This window comes from Eschscholzia californica, unplaced genomic scaffold (assembly GCF_041429995.1).
Source record: "Eschscholzia californica isolate CP2 unplaced genomic scaffold, dmEscCali1.0.p SCAF_5, whole genome shotgun sequence".
In the NCBI taxonomy this organism is placed as follows: domain Eukaryota; kingdom Viridiplantae; phylum Streptophyta; class Magnoliopsida; order Ranunculales; family Papaveraceae; genus Eschscholzia; species Eschscholzia californica.
This window is the reverse complement of record NW_028238472.1, coordinates 35,616,156-35,636,523: the sequence shown is the minus strand read 5'-3', so window position 1 is coordinate 35,636,523 and position 20,368 is coordinate 35,616,156. Positions and strand designations below refer to the sequence as shown.

Below are 20,368 nucleotides of genomic sequence, written 5' to 3'. Positions count from 1 at the left end.
TTCTAACGAAGGAGAGTCTCCTTCACCAAACAGTCAAAGAAGATGGAGACAACGGTGGAGGAGAGAGAGGGACATAAGAAAGGGAGGAGATAAAGAGATGAGAAAAATGGTGGTGGTAGCCAGAGGTGATTTTGTTGAAGGAGAGAGAAAAAGCTGAAGAAAAGAACTCCAAAAAGTCACAAATAATGTTGTTCTCCAACGATCTTTGTCGTCGTGGAGAAGAAATGGCAATGAAGGCTTAGGGAAACAGAAAAAGTTAAGTCAAAAAATTTTACCCGCCGACAACTGATAGCCCAGTTAGTAAGTGCATCTATTTCGTAATGCGGAAGTCCCAAATTCGACAGTTATCATACTTAGCACATCCTAGGCCTTTGTAATGATCATTGTGTGAAATTCTATTGCTATGCAGTTAGAATAAGGAATAATTTGAACAAGCTATTAGTCCACAAATTTACAAACAAATTTTAGTTTTAATTAATACTATTTGGGAGATAATATTATAACTAAACTTTGTGTTCCAATTTTACACTCCTGGTTAAGAGGTAATCAGATAACATGTCTCCACTTCTTTCAATACTGTAGGACAGTGATAACAATCTTTGGAGAATTCAATCACAACTGCCTAAATGACTTGTCCTACACCGTTTCCAAGAATGGTTCAAAATACTTCCATGACCTTGATGAAGAAAGAGACCTATCTGCTACCTTAAGCCAGATTGAAATTCTATCTGCAGCTATTTCGCATATTTGGAAGTGCAGATGTGACATGATTTTCAGAGGGTCCAACTTGAACACCACAACCTTGATCTGCACTATAAAGAGATGCATCCAAACCCAGACATCCATGCTACGAGCCTACCCCCTAACCCTTTGGGAGTGATCAAGATAATGTTTCTTTTGTTCAAAACACTCTAACTTCAGTTTTAGCTATTGTGGTTCATTATACAAGAATCCAGATCGTAAGGGATTCCATCATCACCAAAGCACGATCAGTAGATGAAGGAGAAGGGTAGGCAACTTTTTTTGAAGTTCTCCGGGCAAAGAATCATGGTGTCAGTTTACTGATTTTGGAGGGAGACTCCATTAACATCAACAACTTTTTGAGTGGAATCTCGAACAACTTGCATTGGACAGCTAAACACACTCTGGAAAGAGTCAAGGATGCTAGATCCTTTTTTGAGCAAATCAATTTTTTGTATGTTAATAGAAAGTTAAACTCAAAAGCAAACTCACTTGCTATTAAACACTAGGAAAGAGGGTTCTTCTACCTCATCTTATATTCCTAACTGCTTTTCTTCTCATCATAACTCTTCTGTGACTAACTCTTTTAATATATAGTTATGTTGTCTTAAAAAAAAAAATTTAACTCCTGCTAGGTGTACCCGCCCCCCTTGGCCCTAGGGCACAATCAAATTGTGGAGCACATGTACAAGGATCATTTGAAGAGAAAAAAGGTTTCCAAATATAAAAAAATATACACAAATCTCTCATTCAAAGTTTGGATAGAATTAGAATACCCTCCTAACTGAAATGTTAATAGGATAGTTACTTCCTATGTTTTGTTTTGTGTTATTCCTATAATGTCTAGGTTGGATTTAGGTGATACAAGAATATTATATTAGTCTTGAAATAAGACCAATTAGGCGGCGGCGAGCCTTGTAAAATCTCAACCCTAACATCAGTCTTTCTTGAATTCTTATTTAAAACATTCTTGATGTACAATTTATAGAACTACTACATTAACTGCAGAATTGGTTTAAGCAAAACTAAAAACCAAATAAAGCTCAAATTTGATAACAAAGAGAGTCACCAGTATTTTACTCCTTAATCTGTTCACTGGTCTCCCCTTCCTCCTGTATCTCGTATTCATCATCATCGTCATCGTCTTCATCATCTTCACTTCTCTCATCATAAATACTGGTTCTAGAGAACCTGCCAAACTCTCCTTTTATGTCGTCCTCGCCTCCAAGTTCCAAACCGTATTTTGTGTTACGGTTTTTTACTAGAAGCCAACGAAGTAATCTGTCTTCCTTGTTCAAGTAATGTAGTTCTTTGTTGAAGTTGGGTGTGACCATCATAGTCATCTGCGTCAGTTGACCCTGTGGTGCAAAGCAATATACATTATATATTAATCTAATCATTTCATGAACAAGTTTTGCAGTAAAAGTGATTTGTTTGGTCAGACAAAAAGTACAAATGTAAGCCAGTGTGTTCGATATTGTAAGTCAACATCTCCAACGCTCGTTTAGTTCAACTATTATTTAATTATAGTTTCTCCTACAAGGTGTGAACAAGTCGGAGCACATTAATAGAGATCAATGAAGAAGACAAGGACAACTTCTCATAATTTGATTATCATTAAATGTTCAACAGAGCAGTCTCCACAGTCAAAAAGAACTACGATATTAGAAATTAGAATTTTTGGAATCTTCTCTAATGAACTAAAAAAATTAGTATTACCAACAATAGCTTTTAGTTTATAGTTCTAACTTCTAACAGCATCTCGAATGCAAAACTCAAAAAGATCTATATTCGTCCTGTGTCGGGTTCTAATTGAGATTCTCATACTTAGGTGGCGAAAATAGAGATCCTAAATTCTTTTGTGTCTCCAACGCAAAACTCTAAACTAATTTTATTTACTTAACTGACATGGTTACTTTTGTACACAAATATTTAATCATTTTGAAAATAGATGATCACTTGATTTCTATTGGTCCGAAGTCAAACATTACGAGTTAGATAATTAGAGATATATCAAGAGGATACTCTAGAAACTGAATGTGCTCTTAAGATATCTTATTTAACTACCTTCATGTCATCTTAGAGATCCAAATTGAGTTTTGCAACGGAGAGAGTTTTTAAGGAATAACTCTAAAAATACAATATGACCCTAATCTTTTAAATTGAGTGTTGCATTGGAGATGCTCTAATGAGGAATCGAGTTATGCAGATGATAATCACGCTAACCAGACCAGTTGCTACTTTGGGATGCACAAGATTTGAAGCAGTGATCTTTAAAGAGTTGATGTTAGATTTCTTTAATAAGTTTGTTGAGAGGCGGAAGAATTGCACCAAAAATCCTTCATTTCTCTGTTTCTTTATTGTTATGGGAAATAGAGAATTTGAAAATGTGGAGTGCTGCGCGGTAGAAGAATTCACACTAGTGGGATAAACTCATTCCGGCGATCACAAATCCAAATTTCTGTGCAAAATGACATGTTTTGAGCTCATTGTTTTGTAATAAATAGAGCAAAGAGATGGCGAATGAATTAAATATCTTAGGACAAGAAGGGTTTGTAAATGTTTCGGGCAGAATAGAAAGCTTCCTATCTTTTGTTTTGACTAACAACAAGAAACTCATCGTAAAAGTCGAAACCGGTGATATAAAGTTCTGACAAAACCTTACCTAATGCCAGAGTATATTCGATCAACGTAACTCCTGAGGATCAACCTATCCAACTACCATTTCGTTTTTCTTCACTTAACTAAAAGTAGTTTTGTATTACCAAAGGAATTGGTAATTGATGCAAGAATTCCGGATATCACAAGGCATGATCCTATAAGTTCCACCCAGTGGAATCAGAGAGGGTGTGTTTACAGAGTCGGAGACACGGGTGAGTTGGGTGTAGGAGATTGAATACTAACTTAGATTTATACTAAAACTTGCTTATAAATTGGTTTTACAAGCAAGCAACATGAAATCATTCCAATATTATCAGATATAATACGGATCCTCCTTGGAATTTTTTGGCCACGGTGAATATAGGGAGATTTGGATTCTAGTCAATTGAGTACAATCTACAATGTGGGATTTTGTATGTATATTTTGCCCATACTTGCACAAAATGGTGCTAGGACCATAAAATAGTTTTCTAGGTTAACCGTCTTCTATGTAAAGAACAACCTCTCGTATAGAGCTCATGTTTCATAGATATTAACGATATGAAAACTTCCAAATGTGGATCTGACTTTTCGTAAGACAAAGTGACAAACAATTAAACAAAGAAGAGTAACAAGGTAACTTCACAGGAATGACATGAATCATAAAGCTATGCAGTACGACTCGGCCGAGTGACTCGGGAGTGACTCGGGACTCGGCAGTACACCGAGCCGAGTCTCACCGAGTCAGCCGAGTCTAGGGTTAGCCCGAGTCCCACCAAGTCAGCCGAGTCTAGGATAAGTATAAGTATATGCATACCTGAAAGTATCTTCCATCAAGCTTCTTAATACCGTAACCGAGCTGAACAGTCCCGAAGGACTTCATATCAGTAAGAACTCCATTCCTTCCAATAACATGTTGTCCTATCCGACCAATCAACTCCATCATTTGATCCTTCTTTACATGAGGTTTCATCAAGAGCATACAATCATAAAGAGGCATCTTTCTTTTTCCTCAAACTAGTCATTAAAAGGAAACAAATTAATACAAACTCTCAAATCTATAAAATAAACCAGACACCCCATCCAAATTCAGACCAAAACTGATTAAATTCACTGTCTGTAGTAGGGTTGGGAATCGGTCCGGGCGGGCGGAAACGGACACTAACTTAATCGGTCCCGGGCGGAACGGGCACAAGTATCAAGTGTCCACTCGGACATCCGGACAAAAACGGACGGGCATTTCGGATTTTTCTCGACAAAGTGCCCGTCCGTGACCGTTTTCAAACTCGGGCAGTTCGGGTAACGGTCGATCGGGCACCGGTCACTAATGAAAAAATGAATAAAATTTTGTTCCCAACTAAATCTGTTTAATAGCTTAAATACTACTTTCTAAGCATCCACTTTATAATCCCAAAAAGTAAATGAATACAGACTTTAAAGATCAAACACCCACTTTATAATCCCCAAAAGTAAATGAATACGGACTTTAAAGATCATCATTTGGCCGATACTTCGATGATTACAAAGACATGGTGTCGATAATTAGATTTAAAATCTTGACATGCCAGTAAGTTGCCGAAACATCGACCTTCATAGGTTTCCTTTAAGATCTGTTTCAGATCTTCTTTCTCTTCCTTGTAAAATACTTGCAATCTATTTCTAAGGGTGCCACGAGAGAACCTCGCATATGTTGGACAAAAACTGTCATTGATAGTGTACTCAACAAATCTATCTTCAACAAATGAGAATGCAAGTTCATTCATTACAGTCATCTTTATCATATTGTCTCGAGCTCGAGACTGGCTATACTTAAAAGTAGTCATTTGGCCCGATTGGCCAGAGGACAAGGTTGACTGTTTTAAATCAACCTTAAGCAAAGCACACCTATCATTGTGCCTGCGAAAGTGAGTTGTTCCATTGTCAGTTTTGGCATCTTTAATGTCTCCGCAATATTTGCATTTAGCCATTCTCTTTTTTTTGTTCTCAGGGTCATTTGGGATCGGAACATCAAAAAGATCCCAATGAACCCATACATTAGATGTTCTCTTTTTCTTTTTTCCTTTCTTTGAGCCATCTTGAACTGTAGTATCAACAGTAGAAGAAGGCACAATAACTGGAACAGCAGTATCTGCTGAGGTACTTGTACCAACACCCGGTCCAGATGAAACCAGATTTGCGGTACTCGGACCAGAAGCTGATGAAGCTCCAAGGTCCATGACCTACAACAATTACTACTATTTCAGTTGTAGTAATACAACAACCAAAGTAAGCAATCAGCATACATATCAAACCAAGTTGCTAACTCTAGATCAGCCATCATAAACAGGAAGCGACTCAACTTGACCAATAAATTGGCCTAAGGAATCATATCAAGTTATTAGGCTAATCCAAGAGTTTACCTTCATGGCTTCATACGTGGTACAATCTTTCATTGAAAACTCTAAAACATTTGTCATCATTTGGTCTACAAAATAAATCAGACATGTTGCTGAACTCAACTTGACCAAGAAATAGCCAGAATCAGAGTTAACCTTCATTATTCTGATTTAACTCTAACCATCAGATTCTACTAACCATCACACATATATCATATAAAATCATGAAACATCAAACCATTCGACATACATATCAATAAAGCTACAAAATTTGTCATCATTTGGTCTAAAAAATAAATCAGACATGTTGCTGAACTCAACTTGACTAAGAAACAGGCAGAATCAGAGTTAACCTTCATTATTCTGATTTAACTCTAACCATCAGATTCTACTAACCATCACACATATATCATATAAAATCATGAAACATCAAACCATTCGACATACATATCAATAAAGCTACAAAATTTGTCATCATTTGGTCAAAAAAATAAATCAGACATGTTGCTGAACTCAACTTGACTAAGAAACAGCCAGAATCAGAGTTAACCTTCATTATTCTGATTTAACTCTAACCATCAGATTCTACTGACCATCACACAGATATCATATAAACTGCAAGAAATATAGACATACTTACAGAGCTTGCAATTCTTAGATGAAAGATAAAGAAGAACTAAGCCAAGAAAGACAGAAACCAAGTGGTTAATATGAAATAGTGGGTTCACCACTTCACCTGCAAAATATGAAATAAGTTAGAAACCTAACACAAAACAAATATCATACAGTATTACCCTAAGAGATTGATTCGGAGACGAAGGCTTAATTTGAGGAATAGCTCAAACATTTGACCAACAGAAATCAGATACAAAGAGTGAAGGATAAGTTTAATCAAATTTAATACTAAAAAAACCTCTCGATTCAAAGAGAGATAAAGAAAAAATCACTTAGGGACTTAGGGTTAAGCGTTTAAACATACTTACAAATAGAGATTCAAAGAGTGAAAGCTTCGACAAAGAGAAGATATGAAGAAAGCTTCGACTCAAGAGGTTACTGATTCTAGGGTTACTGAGAAAGCTTCAACTCAAGAGGTTGTCGAATCAACAGAGGAGAGACGAAGGAGGCTGAGAGGTTACTGATTCTAGGGTTTATTGATTCTAGGTTTTTCAGATTCTAGGGTTTCAAGTTTCATTCTTCAAAGGAGAGGGACGAGACTACGAGAGGGAGTTTAGTGAGGTCGGCAGTCGGCTGAGATTGAGAGAGGGAAAGGCAAAGAAAATAGAATTTCTAGGTTAAATATTTCTGCCTTCAAATCTAAAGGTTGTAATTAACCCTACATATCTAACGGCTTAAAATCAATTATATCACCGGGCGGGTATAACGGGTAGGGTAATTGGGCGGGTATGATCGGGCGGACAAAAGAAACGGGCATACTCGGTCGGACCACCGGGCAGGGACTTTTGCCCGCGTCCGTCCGGTTAGGATCTTCCGGGCGGGCGGGTACGGTCTGCTTCGGTCATCGGCCGGTCACGGACTCTTCGGACTCGGGCGGTCGTGGGCGGATTTCGGGTTTCCGGGCCAAAATCCCACCCCTAGTCTGTAGCATCAAATGACTGACTAAAACCACTTGAGAACACAAAATTTTCATGAATCTAGAAACTAGGGTTTCAACAATTTAGATCAAAGAGTAAAAAAATAAACAGTTGATTACGATAAGCCGATCGACTTTCTAACCTAAACGAAATGGCGCTTTAATGGAACAACCCTTTTTCCTCTTTAGTTGTCCTCAGGTCGGTAACGAACTTTTGTCATGAATAAAAATGCAGAAATTTAGAGAGAGCAATAGAGAGATGAAAGTGCGACGGCGTACCTTGTATGGGAGGCGGTGGTGGTGATGGTGGTGGCGCAGCGAGACAGAAAAAGAGGAATCTAGGGTTTAGCTGGGTTACGACGGTGTACAGTCGGATGTTCCGAAGTTGGAATAGATTGTGACTTGTGATCAAAAGATTTAGAAAATTTGACATTGCCCCCACACTAGTGACGATATGTGAAATCCACCCCTACTTTTAAGGGACTGAATTGGACGCATATGTGGATAGAAATCAGGAGATTTGCGGTTTGAACCCGCTTATTCCAGTGTTGCACTTTGGACTCCCTTTTGATAGAATATTCCGTCTCTAAAATTATATCTAAAAATTTCTCACTTTACCCTTATATAATCAATATTGCAGTTTGGACCTCCATAGTTTATTTAACTCGAGTAGTTGATTGTTGCCACGTGTATAGACATGGCTGGTTAAAACAATTTGGTCGACCGTTAGGTGACTGTTTGGACCGACATTAGGATTCAGTGTTCACTAGCATATTTTGAACATTTTTTTCGAAAAGGTTACATTTGACATTTTTTTTTTGAAAAAAAGAGTCCAAAATGCGACACTAAATAAGGGGGTGTCGAATAATAACTCAATTGTAAGAAAGGGAGCCCAAACAACTCTCGTAAGTCAAGTAAATGATATAATAGTATTTTCCCTTGTCATGTGTTTTGGAACGGTTATATTTAACATTTTTTTGAAAAATGAAGTCCAAAGGGGAACACTGAAATAAGGAAGTCCAAACAGCAAGTCAATTATACGAAAAGGGGTCCAAATAACAAATCTCCCACATGTATCGTAAGGGTGGGTCTATATGCTCACCTCCTTTTTTTTCTAAGCACCCATTCGAGTCATTGATTCTAGTCAATGGAATTTAACTAGGCCTCTCTAGGCAGCCCACTCTTGGACTAGACAGTCTGGGAGGGCAGACAAACTCTTAGATTGATCCAGTTCAAGAGATATCGGACTAGATAGTCTAGAAGGTCTCAGACTGGACAGTGTGCGACTTTTCTTACCTTATCGGATTGTCCAGTCCATTAGCTTGCTTATGGTCTCAGACCGAACTAATTCAAGAGCATTTTAATTTTTCAAGTCTGAGAAACCCCACTACTACTTACGTACTACAAAACCACTCAAAATCAACTCAAAACATATGATAAATGTTGTCCAAATGTTTGAGCACTTCAAAAACTTTTTAAACACTAATTTAAAGTAAAAAAAATTCTTTAAACAAAATTACAAATTTTAGGATCGATCTTTACAGAGAAAAGAAATGGAGGTCTTTCTTCATTCTCTTTCTTAAAATAATGAACTACCTACAAACTATACCCTCTAGAAATATAAAAAAATCTAAGGATTTTAATGAAGATTTTTGGAAGAAAATTTGAAATGAAAATGAAGGAAGAAGAAGTTAAGGAGTACTACTATAGCATGGCAGGCCAAAGTGCAAAAAATGTGGGCGCCTATAGAAGCACCCAAATCATATTCCACGTCTAGCTGGTGTCAATGTTATGTGGCCAGTGGCAACCGAACATGCAAGACATGACCAATACACCATCCGCATCAATTCTCCTTTCCAAGTCATTTTTGACAGTTTTCATCTTGTAAGGTTTGGCTTCTGTTTTATTTTTGCTTTCCTTGTGTCTTATTATTTCCTTTGTTTCTCCGACGTTTTTTGTCTATAAAATCGTACTCGTATTCTTTATATTCTCTAGAATTCTATAAATTTTGTGAATAAATTCCCACCTATTATCATGTTTTGGATGTCCCCCCGTACGAATAGCTTCTTCATCTTGATTTTAATTAGATCAGGAGTATTTGAAATTTACAGTTCTTTCAACTCAATCTTAAATCGAAGAGTTTGTTTTGGATGTTGTTTTTCATTTTATCTTTTGTCAAGCTTGAGCTAAACATGTTGAAACGTTTCAATCATGATTGAGATCTAGAAAACAAACATCTAACTTGCAAAAGAATTCAACCAATTCAGATTCAAACGGTAAAAAAAACACAACCTACATCAAAGTTAGAAACTCAATATGCTGAACAATTATAGTATTCACTCATAATTTGGCCAAGTCCAAAGGATCCCTTTTCACATGTATATACAAACTTTGAAAATAATGATTAAACTTTCATCCAACTAGTTTAATGAATTTCTTATTATCAACTAAGAATAGATTAACACTTCAGGAGAATAGATTATAGTCATTGTCATAATTGATAGCTAAGAAATGTTAATTAATAACTAGAAATAAATTATTTGTCTTGGAAAGAATTCATGATCGTTTTATCATTTGGTTGCTCAATTGGTTCCTAACTAATTGCTAGATTTCCATAAAAAATAATAACAAAAATTTACAGAAAAGGAACAAAGAAACTATTAAACTAAAGCACTTAACATTCCTCGAAAAGTCATTGAAGTTCGCATTCGTTTATTTACTCTTAGGAACTTTGTAACTTAACTTTGTTGTGTTTTCTTTTTCAATTTTTTTACATCAATATAGATAGCTGTTTTTGCAGGATGAATTTGAGGTAATTTGGGGCACCATGAAAAACCAATTCTCTTTTACCATCCACCAACTTTAAGTTGCAAATAAGGAAGCTAATTATCTTGATGATGAAGAAGACTTATTCTTGGATTTTAAAATAGTCTTGTTCTTTATATCTAAACCACCTCCATAGCTTTTCCATATCTTCTTTTTCATTCTATTCTTTCTAACACAATGGGTTCTCTTCCTTTTTTCAAGATCTTCTAAGCAACTAACATTAGCTAGAGAACCAAATGACTGAGATTCCCCTTCGAAATACTTAGAAAGTCCTTTCCTGCAATATCCCATAAACAAACACTACTTAGTTCGAATATATATGAAGTCACTTAAATGTACAAATTTTGTGAAAACAAATGAGACTTACTTGATGGGGAGATGAGCCATTAGATCAGATAATCCGTACAAAGGCCCATTATGCTCAGAAGACGACGATGATGAAATGGAAGTAGTACTTGTTGAATCGTCACATGGCGAAAATGTGGGTGATATGAAATCATTGATATCATTTACTGGCCACTCAATGTTTAGAGTAGCAATCCGAGAATAAGGACTTGTTATCATCAGAGCTGAATCACTAAAGTTCACAATTTGATTGTATTCTTGGTTGCTCATTTTCCTTTTTTATCGAAACTCCAAAAAAAGAGGACGAAGACGAAGAAGAAGACTAAACAAGCTTAGATCTGAATAGTCCAAGAGATATAAGCACATAAGATAATGTTATATAGGATTGGTCTTTCTTAGAAAGCATGAAACTATATATACAAGTAAGGATGATGTTATCCAAAAAGTTCAACTTGTGGGACAAGGTTTATAAAGTAATGTTTAATGTTCTTATCAACACAAAATAATAATTTAAATTCTTTGTTTTTTTTCATCTCGAAACACCGATGTATAGAAAAATAAAACTTGGAACTCTAAGTACACCATTAGTTAGAGAGACTAGATAAGATTTATCTTCGAATCAGTAAAATTGTTGGGAAAATACATTTGAGGAAGTAATCTTATTTTGCCCATTTGTTATCTTATTTTCAATATTAAACAAGTTGAGTTTTTAATTGACTATTTTATACTATTTATGGGTTTAAGTTAATAATTTATTATTATGATTTTCATAGTTTGAAGGTCCTTACCTTCCCAAAGTAGTAGGATAATGGGTATAGGATAAGATTAAAAAGAATAATGATTTGATTACATCTATATGAGTCATCACCACCTTGGCCCTACGAATACATGTTCTTTCCACAACACTCAAACATTATCCGCCTCCCCCAAAATAGTAAAATGTGTTAAATTTGAAAGGGACTCTCTCTTTCCCATTCTACTCAAAAGATAATCCGAATAAAATTATTCAAATATGGATTATGTCCTTGGTCGTCTAGAAAATTTTTTGTTGAACAAAGACTTTGGTCAATTAAATTTAATTTAGTGACATTTTATCTTGAGTCTATAAATAATATTATCTTTTTCATTTTTGCTCTGTAATCTTCATCTCTTTTTCTCCTATCCATTTTCTCTCTTTCTCTCGCTATCTTCCCTACTCATTCTCTCTTTCACTCACTGTTTTTTTTTTCTTTCTCTCTCTCTCTCAAGATAAAGGGAAATGTTTTCTTCGTCGGAACCTTCTTCTTCCGAGACGAAGAGGGCCTCCTTGAAGGTAGCGAAACCTTTCTTGAGGGTTTCGTGGTCGAGAAGACAAGAGATGTATAGTGTACATTGTGGGCGACCAACCACGAAGCTGCAATCTTTCTCGAGGTCCTCTTTATCTCTGACAAAGGGGATAGACAAAGGGTAAGAGAGAGGGAGAGAGAATGAGCACGATAGATAGAGAGAAAATGAGTAGGAAAAGAGAGGGAGGAACACTTTACCTGAAACCTAAAGCTCCAAAGCGAAGGACTTATAACCCACATCCAAAACGAAAAAGCATAAACCTATAACATGTGACTTAAATGCAAAAACTATAAAATTATAACGTTTAACCTACAATCGATACCCTAGCTAATCCTTAAGGCATTAATCTTTAAGGGTGCGTTTGATTCCAAGTTGGGGAATGGAAAAAAAAAAGAGAAAGTGTTTCTCTGAGAAACACTTTCATCTAGAAAATGATGTTTTTGAAACATTTTTCAAATTTTCTACTGTTTGGTTCACCAAAGAAAATAAAGTTATTTTCTCATGTTGTTAGTTTCTGTTGTTTGTCTGGCATATAGAAAAATATTTATTTACTAAATCATTCATTTATAAAACATTGTCGGTAACATAATACTTCATTAAAATAAAAAAGGCCTCTATTTTAAAAGCTTAAAAATGACTCAAATATTTGTCCTAATATTAATTAAAAATATTTATTGAAATAACTTAATAAATATCATCATAGTAGATGTCTTCACTTCAAAGAATGTCCATAAGCAACTAAAACCTTAATACTAAAATAAATACAAAAGTTTTTACTCATTTATCACACTTTTGACAACTTTCTTCTTAGCCATGTTCTTCGAAATCTCTCAGAAAGTTCTAAGAATAGCGGTGCAAGTTCTGAGTTATCTAAAAACAAGACCAAAGCATCTTGAAACTCGGCCTCTGTAAAGCTTGGAATGATCAATAGTGCACCTTCTATTCCATTAAGTGAAGGAGTTTGACATGTTTCTGCAAGTTTATTTGCAGCATCTGCAAACAATATAGTTGTATCATCTGATCATGATCGCCGTTTTTGCTTTGGTGTTACAGATCGGGCACGTTGAGTGGAAGCAGGAGAGCCAAGACCATCATCTTCATCCAAATTAATTGACTCCACATTTGCACTTTCACCTAAACCAAAATCAAGTAAATATGAAAATTTTAGGAAAAATGACAAAACTTTTAAGTTAATGTTGACATTAACCACTAACCACGTGTCTCGGTCGTGCGCAAGTCTTTTGCATTTAGGTGCTCCTACAAAACAAAAGTCAACAATATTAATAAAACTTATTGTTAACAAATTTTGTATATGAAAAATAGCAAGTTGAGTACACCTTACCGCTACATAAGCATTCCATGAATCATCATCAGCCTCATTGTGAAAAGTTTCCGTATTAAACGCAAAACCGCTAGAATTGATTGCAGCTCTCGCGGTAAAGTAATGCTTTCTGAATGTTTTCGTTCGAGATATGATGTTTTCAATAGTAATGGTAACTCCAACTCTCTTGAATATCTCATCTATTACTTATTGGTTTCCGTTTTTTTCCCGACTAATATACTCTTGTAATTAAAGAGTATGCACTAAAATGTCGTCCATTAGATTGCTCCAAACTACAGTTGGTCTCTTAGTCTTTTTGGTTGAGTCCATGTTATCAGACTGAGAAGCCATCTTCATTGAAAAAACTCTCACAATATCATCAATTTTGATTAGACAGATTCAAGCTTATTGCAGTTTTATACTAAAAACTAAACAAATCAAATATTCTATTTTAGTTTAGAAATAGCAAAAGAAATATCTCTAAAAGAAAATCATAATCTTTAACATGCTAAGAAGTACGAAACACATAAATATCAGTTTGAATAATCGGCCCACATGTCTTCTGCAAGCAAATCCCTATTAGCTGTCTACAATTGTGATGGAACAATGTTAATTTCTGCGTCTTGCACATCCTTATCTTCGTCTTCTTCACCACCATTGTCTTCTTCTTCTTCTTCATCACTACTTATATCATCAGGATTTCCATCTTGTAAAAAATTATGCAATGCACAAACATGCTATTACTATTTTAGTTTGTGTGTCGATGTCGTGGAACGGAGAATTTCGCAATTATGCAAATCTTTTCTTCAACAACCTTATAGTTTTTCTACAACATTGCGCAATGATGAATGATAATAATTAAATAACTCTTTGGGTGTTTGGGGACGATAACCAACGTGCTCCTTAAGATGATATCTAGTACCACGGTATGGTGTGAGGAATCCAGGTACTAGGGGAAATCCCCAATCAGCAAAATAATATTTGCCTACATGGACGAGGTTCATTATGATTATTATTAGTAACGTAAAACTTAAGTAGTATCTTTCAGTCAATATACATCTAAATCAAACTATCTACCTATTGAAACAGTTAGTTTTCGTCCAAAACGACTGACTGCAAATCTTAATAGACGACCATCATGAGCAGACCCTTCCCCTCCGACAAGTACGTAATGAAATTTCATATCAAATCCACACGTTACAAGGATATTTTGAGAAATGAAACCCTTCATATTTCGATATCTAGGTTGGTCCTTGATAGGAACATTTGCTCTGGTGTATGTACCATCAATTGCACCAACAACATCCTATATGATATCACATAGTGTCAATTAAAACTACTTAGGTAAATAAAATTTAACTAGATCAGTTAATTTCATATTCTAAACCAACCTTGAAGTTATCATGCCAAGATTTTCGACGATTTCCGTCTGCAGGAGAGTTTGCTATTGTTGCTATCTTTGTAGAGTCTAAGTACGGATGTTAAAACCAAGTGGAAATACCTACTCACAGTTTCTGCCGATCGAATGAATTAATAAACACTATAAGACCAAAAATAAAACATGAAATGGAAAATAAGTCTTAAAGTGTACTTTTTGTTGGTCCCATGCTTCAAGCCATTTATTTACTCCCAATATTGCCCTTTTATAAATATATTTTAGCCTAGAGTAAACCAAAGGTTTCTTGTGGTTGAATTAATAAATATATTCTTTCCATAAATTTTAAGAGATGAAATTTATCGTCAAAATTTATTCTCAATATTTATTTCCAAAATTTATAGTTGTCAATATCAACATACCAAATCAGTCATTTTTGTCCTAAAAATGGGATTCTCTTCTCTTTGTCTACGAAATTACAACGTTTATATCTATACAAACTATTTTGTTTTGAAAATCATTATGAAAATTATATGTATGTTGATTAAACTTCGAATCTTCGTAAAACATTTCTTTAATTCTACATACTTAAATGTGACATTTTTTTATCACTTTTTCGTAACAAAAAAAGTTAAATTTTTCATCACTTCAATCTTATTTTCATAAAAAAACATACTGTAAACTGATATTTATTTTGCTGACATTTCAGTATTTTCAAACATTTTATTGATTCTATTAACATAATATGCATGACATATGTTATGAATTAGTTAGAGTATGTGAATAAGAGTTTGATTACTTATCCAACATCTTACTAATTCTAACAACATTTTTAGATATAACATAATTCTAAATTTCTTTCTCGCATTTAATTCATTTTAAGAATATAATTATATATTTATACTCAAAAATACTTCTAAGTTTTTAAACCAACTTATGTGATGAATCGACGTAACAACAACATAATAATGTATCATATGTTTTCAGACTTACTTACATTATGTTAACCAAATTTTTAACGTTTCTCTAGCATTTCATTGATTCTTCTGTATTCCTTAAATTAGGAGAACATTTTAAACATTTTTCGAGAGTTTTTTTATTCGTATTACACGTAATGCTTTTACATTTTTATGTACAGTTATTCAATCATTGAATAGATTTTAATGATTCAAATTTCTTATAGTTGTTACCTTAAACGAGAAATAACAAAGGCAAATGCATGGGGTCCAATTTTCACCCACGTCGGTCAAGAGTTTGAGGGTTGGGTTCAAGACTTCCGAGATGCTCTCGGTCATTACTCTATCAGTACGAAAAAAAGCTACAAGTTATAAAACTCAATCTTGTTTTCAGACATTTTACTTATTTTTACAACACAATTTGTTAAAAATATATAATAATAAAAATAAATTTCCTTTATTGATTTTAAATAACCTTGAAATAAAATAAAATTAAATAACTTATCTATTTTTGATGAAGATATAGATGTCTTATATCCTGAGGAAAGACCTGCAACCTCATAAAATGTCATTGGAGAAGTAACTTGAAAGAATTGTGGAATAGGGAAGTTGTCGTTGAATTAGTTATGCTGAGGGGTTCTAGTTTGATCTTTGAGGTGATCCTTTTCTTGCTGGTTGCAGCTGGTAACTCTCTCCCACTTTATTCTTCTTCCTTTTATGAGGTTTTTTAGTTGATTGTCACTCATCTTTGATTTGGAGAGATGAAGCAAGGGTTCAATCTCATGTTGACTTGAAAATGAAGATCGTTGATTTCATATAGGTCTGGAGTAGGCTTTGACTTGTAGCCTCTTCTAGCTTTACTCTACCTGGTGTTCCTTGAATTGGTCTCAGATAAAGGTTTAATTCTGTATTTGATGTTCTTTTTGAATAATGCTTAACCAATCTTACATGAGAACTAAGAAGGGTTTTGTGTCAAGTTAGCACATTAGAGTTTTCACATCTTTTGGCATTAATGTCGAGCTTTCATCTTGCAATGCTGACCCATTCTAAGAGTAAGGTGCTTTTTAGGATTGAGTCCATATTACTATGAGGAATATCACAATACTACTACTCATGTCTCTAATCTATTGTCCCTTGTACTCGACGAATTCTTGTAAACTTTCCGGTCATCTGACTAAACGTCAACCACTAAATTTGTGTAATGTGGGATTTGTTTTAGGAGATGGAGTTATATGTGCATGACAAAGAATAAATGGTTTATGAGTGAAATACTTCAATACTTGAGAGTCTAACAAAAATTTACTTTCTTTGTGATTTTGCTATTTAACATCCTACGACTTCATTTTGGAGCGAGAACCAGTAGAAGCAAGTCTTTTCAAGGTCGGACCTGAATTTTGTCTCGATATCACAATCGACTTGAACACAATTTCAGAATGTTTTGTTGGTTTATTTGACTCGTCTCAGATTTAGTTGGGTTGATTTTGGGTTTGTTTGGTTCAGACATAGAATAAAAACCCATTGTCTGAAATAATCTGAAACGACTATTTTGTCCTGATCAAGACAAGTCGGAAGTAAACGTCTCGGATTCAGACGAGTCATTAAGACTGTAAAATGAGCCAACAACATTTCGTAAATGGATATGGAAAAATATTAGTATTTCAAGATTTAAACTTACTAGATTCTCAGTATATCCTCCATTCTGTTGCATAATGAGGCCTATCATCGCGTTATCTATCGCAATAAGTAATGTCGACCTTATTTCATCTGCATGTGTAGTTTGTATTGGAATGTCTTGATTTATATGAGAACAGGTGACTGATGAACTCTTGTTTCTAAGACACAATTTGTTTCAGATTTCTATAGAGGAAGCACAATTGGAGTCTGTTATGGAAGAAATGATGCTGATCTTCCCACCCCTGACAAAGTAGCCCAACTGGTTCAACTTCATAACATCAAATACCTTAGAATTTATGATTCTAATACTCAGGTTCTCAAGGCTTTTGCCAACACAGGCATATAACTCATGATTGGAATTCCAGATTCAGATTTATTACCTTTAACCCAGTTCCAGTCAAATGCAGATACATGGTTAAAGAACCAAATCTTACTTCATTACCCTGCTACAAAGATTAGGTATATAACTGTAGGCGCCGAAGTAACAGAACACCCCAGGAATATAACTTCTCTTGTTGTACCTGCCATGAGAAACATTCTGTAGAAACCGGATCTGTTTTCTGTCAGTTTGGGCAACCAAACGTTGTCCAAATCAAGATCAGGACCATTGGATTCGTCTCGTCGAGCTCTTGAATCTAGACATAAAGTTTGTCAGAATCCGATTTCATATGAATGAGTTATCAATTGATTTACTTTGGAAAAATATAGGGATAACTACAACGTGTAGTTTTATTATTACTACCGTATTGGAAAAATAAGGAAAGTTCTACTTCCTTATATAGACTTTTCCTTATGTTACTAATAATAGATTGGTTGGGATGATGGGATGGTTGGCGTGGTTTGCACCACGCAAACCACGCATCACGCACGCTCGACGTGGGCGAATGGGCGTTTAGGGCGCATTGGGCTCTTTAGAGGCGCACTTTGCACTTTGCACTTTGCACTTTGCACGTTGCACTTTGCACGTACGCATCGTCGCGAGGAGCGATTGGAGCCTTGGATTTTACGATCATAGATATGATCTGACGGTCAGGATATTTGGCGCTCTTAAGATAGATCCGTTGATGATCTAACGGTGGGCGTTCAATGCGCGAGATCTTAATAGATCCGTTAAAATCTAACAGTCAACATGGCACCCGAAAACCACCAGTCAAATATGACTGTTGGGAAGCATCCATTCAACTATAGGCACCCATACGAAGTGGTGTCAATACCCCTATAAATACCATGAGAATTCAGCAAACAAATCATTAGTTTTTTGCATTTCTGAGCATTCATTTTCAAGCATTAGAGTTTAAGGATCGTTGTTCAGAAGTTCATATTACTTACCAAGTTCGTCAGACTATCATAACTAAGAGGTACCATCTTTACTTTGATAGGTAATCCGTTTTATCCTGGGAGACATACACCATTACTGTTGGTACTGATATACAGGGTGTAAATTGTCTTAAGGACAGAGGTATCCTCGACTCGGATATTTTACATTTGATTTTTCTTTTTTATAATCACTCTTTTTATCTTAATTGTTAGAAGATAACTCTTTCTCTGATTTAAGAGATAGAAAGACAAACAAAAGTGGGTGTACTCTGTTTTGTTAAAAAACAGAAAGATTAAGAACTATTCTCTAAAAAGAGAACCAGGGAAACAACACATTCAAACATCTCTAAGAAAAGCTGGACTTCATAGAAAAATCAAAATATCTAGTACCCATTCACTAGGTGTCTTGTCTTGATCATTTCCCCCATCTGCCGGAGCTTTCAACAGTAAGCACACCTACTTTTTGAAACCCATGTTGGAATTTCTTGTAGAGAACGAGTCCCCGTTCATGGTTGATGTTTATCCTTATTATGCTTATAGAGATTCTGCTACCAACATATCTCTAGATTATGCTTTGCTTGAATCTTCGTCGAAAGTTATTGATCCTAATACTGGTCTTATTTACACAAACATGTTTAATGCTCAAATCGATGCTCTTTATTTTGCATTAATGGATTTAAATTTCAGGACTATAAACATCATGATTACTGAGACTGGGTGGCCATCGAAAGGATCAACTAGAGAGAAAGCTGCTACACCTGATAATGCTCGGACCTATAACACCAACTTGATTCGCCACGTTATCGGTGACACAGGAACTCCAGCAAAACCGGGTCAAGAAATGGATGTGTATATATTTTCGTTGTTCAACGAGAACAGGGAACCCGGATTGGAAACCGAGAGGAACTGGGGTTTGTTTTATCCTGACCAAACTAGTGTTTATAACTTAGATATGACTGGAAGAGGCTCGGTCGAAGTAAACAGTAGTGGAGCAAATGCAACGAGTTCTAGTGGAACTTCGTGGTGTATTGCTTCATCTACTGCTTTAGAAGTGGACTTGCGAAGTGCTTTGGATTGGGCTTGTAGTTCGGGCGATGTAGATTGTTCGGCTATTTAACCAAGCCAACCTTGTTACCAGCCGGATTCTTTATTCTCTCATGCTTCATATGCATTTAATAGTTATTACCAGCAACATGGAGCCACTGATACTGCTTGCAGCTTTGGCGGTGCAGGGGTAAAAACTACTAAAAGCCCAAGTATGATTTTCGTATCCAAAATCTCCTTAGACATAACTTATTTCGTAGAAACATATTGAGTCATACTAACGTCCGTGTTACATTACTATCTTGATTTTTCCCTCCAATCGTAAATACGTCATCTATACTTGCAGGCTATGATAGCTGCTTGTACCTTACAACCGGGTTAGTATCTGAATCTGTTATTAACTTTCACTATTTTTGTTAATTACGTCATTTATTTTTACATCTTTTCATCATCTTCATAAATGATTTTTGTTATGGGAAGTTTTATAGGGCCTTCCCATTTTTGTTTAAAGGCCTCCCCATGAACCATTTCACTTGAGAAATAATCATTGGGGGGGGGGGGGGGGCCTTTTAACAAAAATGAGGGGGCCCTATAAAATCTCCCTTTTGTTATAAATCTTTCGACAGGAACAAGAAAATGCCAAATAATGTCACAACCATCACTGCACCTTCATGTGGAGTGAAATCTACTACTTGTGTGGTAATATCCGGATCGATGTCCTTGTTTGCCTCTTGTTCTGACCTAACAAGCTTAAATTTTTTGGGGGAGTTTGCTGCAATAGTAGATATGCTACAATCGATTCATCGTCTGGGTGGTACTTGAAATTAATATTTTGCA

The 20,368-nt window shown here is 35.4% G+C and overlaps 1 protein-coding gene, 1 long non-coding RNA gene and 1 pseudogene across 5 annotated transcripts; 2 read left to right on the top strand and 1 right to left on the bottom strand.

The window, feature by feature from the left end:
- Positions 1–1,579: 1,579 nt before the first annotated feature.
- Positions 1,580–4,503, top strand: LOC147538870 (uncharacterized). Its single transcript, XR_015226139.1, has 3 exons — positions 1,580–3,296; positions 3,630–4,056; positions 4,176–4,503. It is a non-coding gene; the product is annotated as an uncharacterized LOC147538870 (long non-coding RNA).
- Positions 1,604–7,091, bottom strand: LOC147538869 (Translation elongation factor EF1B/ribosomal protein S6 family protein). Of its 4 annotated transcripts, none has more exons than XM_086644043.1 (4): positions 6,740–7,091; positions 6,397–6,492; positions 4,199–4,398; positions 1,604–2,099 (listed from the first exon to the last, which is right to left on the bottom strand). In XM_086644043.1, exons 3-4 carry the CDS (start codon positions 4,379–4,381, stop codon positions 1,818–1,820), a joined length of 465 nt encoding a protein of 154 aa, XP_086500169.1. In that variant the 5' UTR covers positions 4,382–4,398; positions 6,397–6,492; positions 6,740–7,091; the 3' UTR covers positions 1,604–1,817. The 4 variants fall into 4 exon arrangements, with proteins under 4 accessions (XP_086500169.1, XP_086500170.1, XP_086500171.1 ...); XM_086644044.1 differs by having other exon boundaries at positions 6,736–7,090; XM_086644045.1 differs by having other exon boundaries at positions 6,393–6,492; positions 6,740–7,066.
- LOC147538868 (glucan endo-1,3-beta-glucosidase 13-like) lies at positions 6,782–20,353 on the top strand (annotated as a pseudogene).
- The last annotated feature ends 15 nt before the right edge of the window (positions 20,354–20,368 follow it).

Coding starts and splice junctions, on each gene's coding strand:
- LOC147538869 (XM_086644043.1), bottom strand. CDS start 4,381: ATGCCTCTTTATGATTGTATGCTCTTGATGAAACCTCATGTAAAGAAG. Junction 2,100..4,198: donor TTGATGGAAGATACTTTCAG/GTATGCATATAC, acceptor TTTGCACCACAG/GGTCAACTGACGCAGATGAC.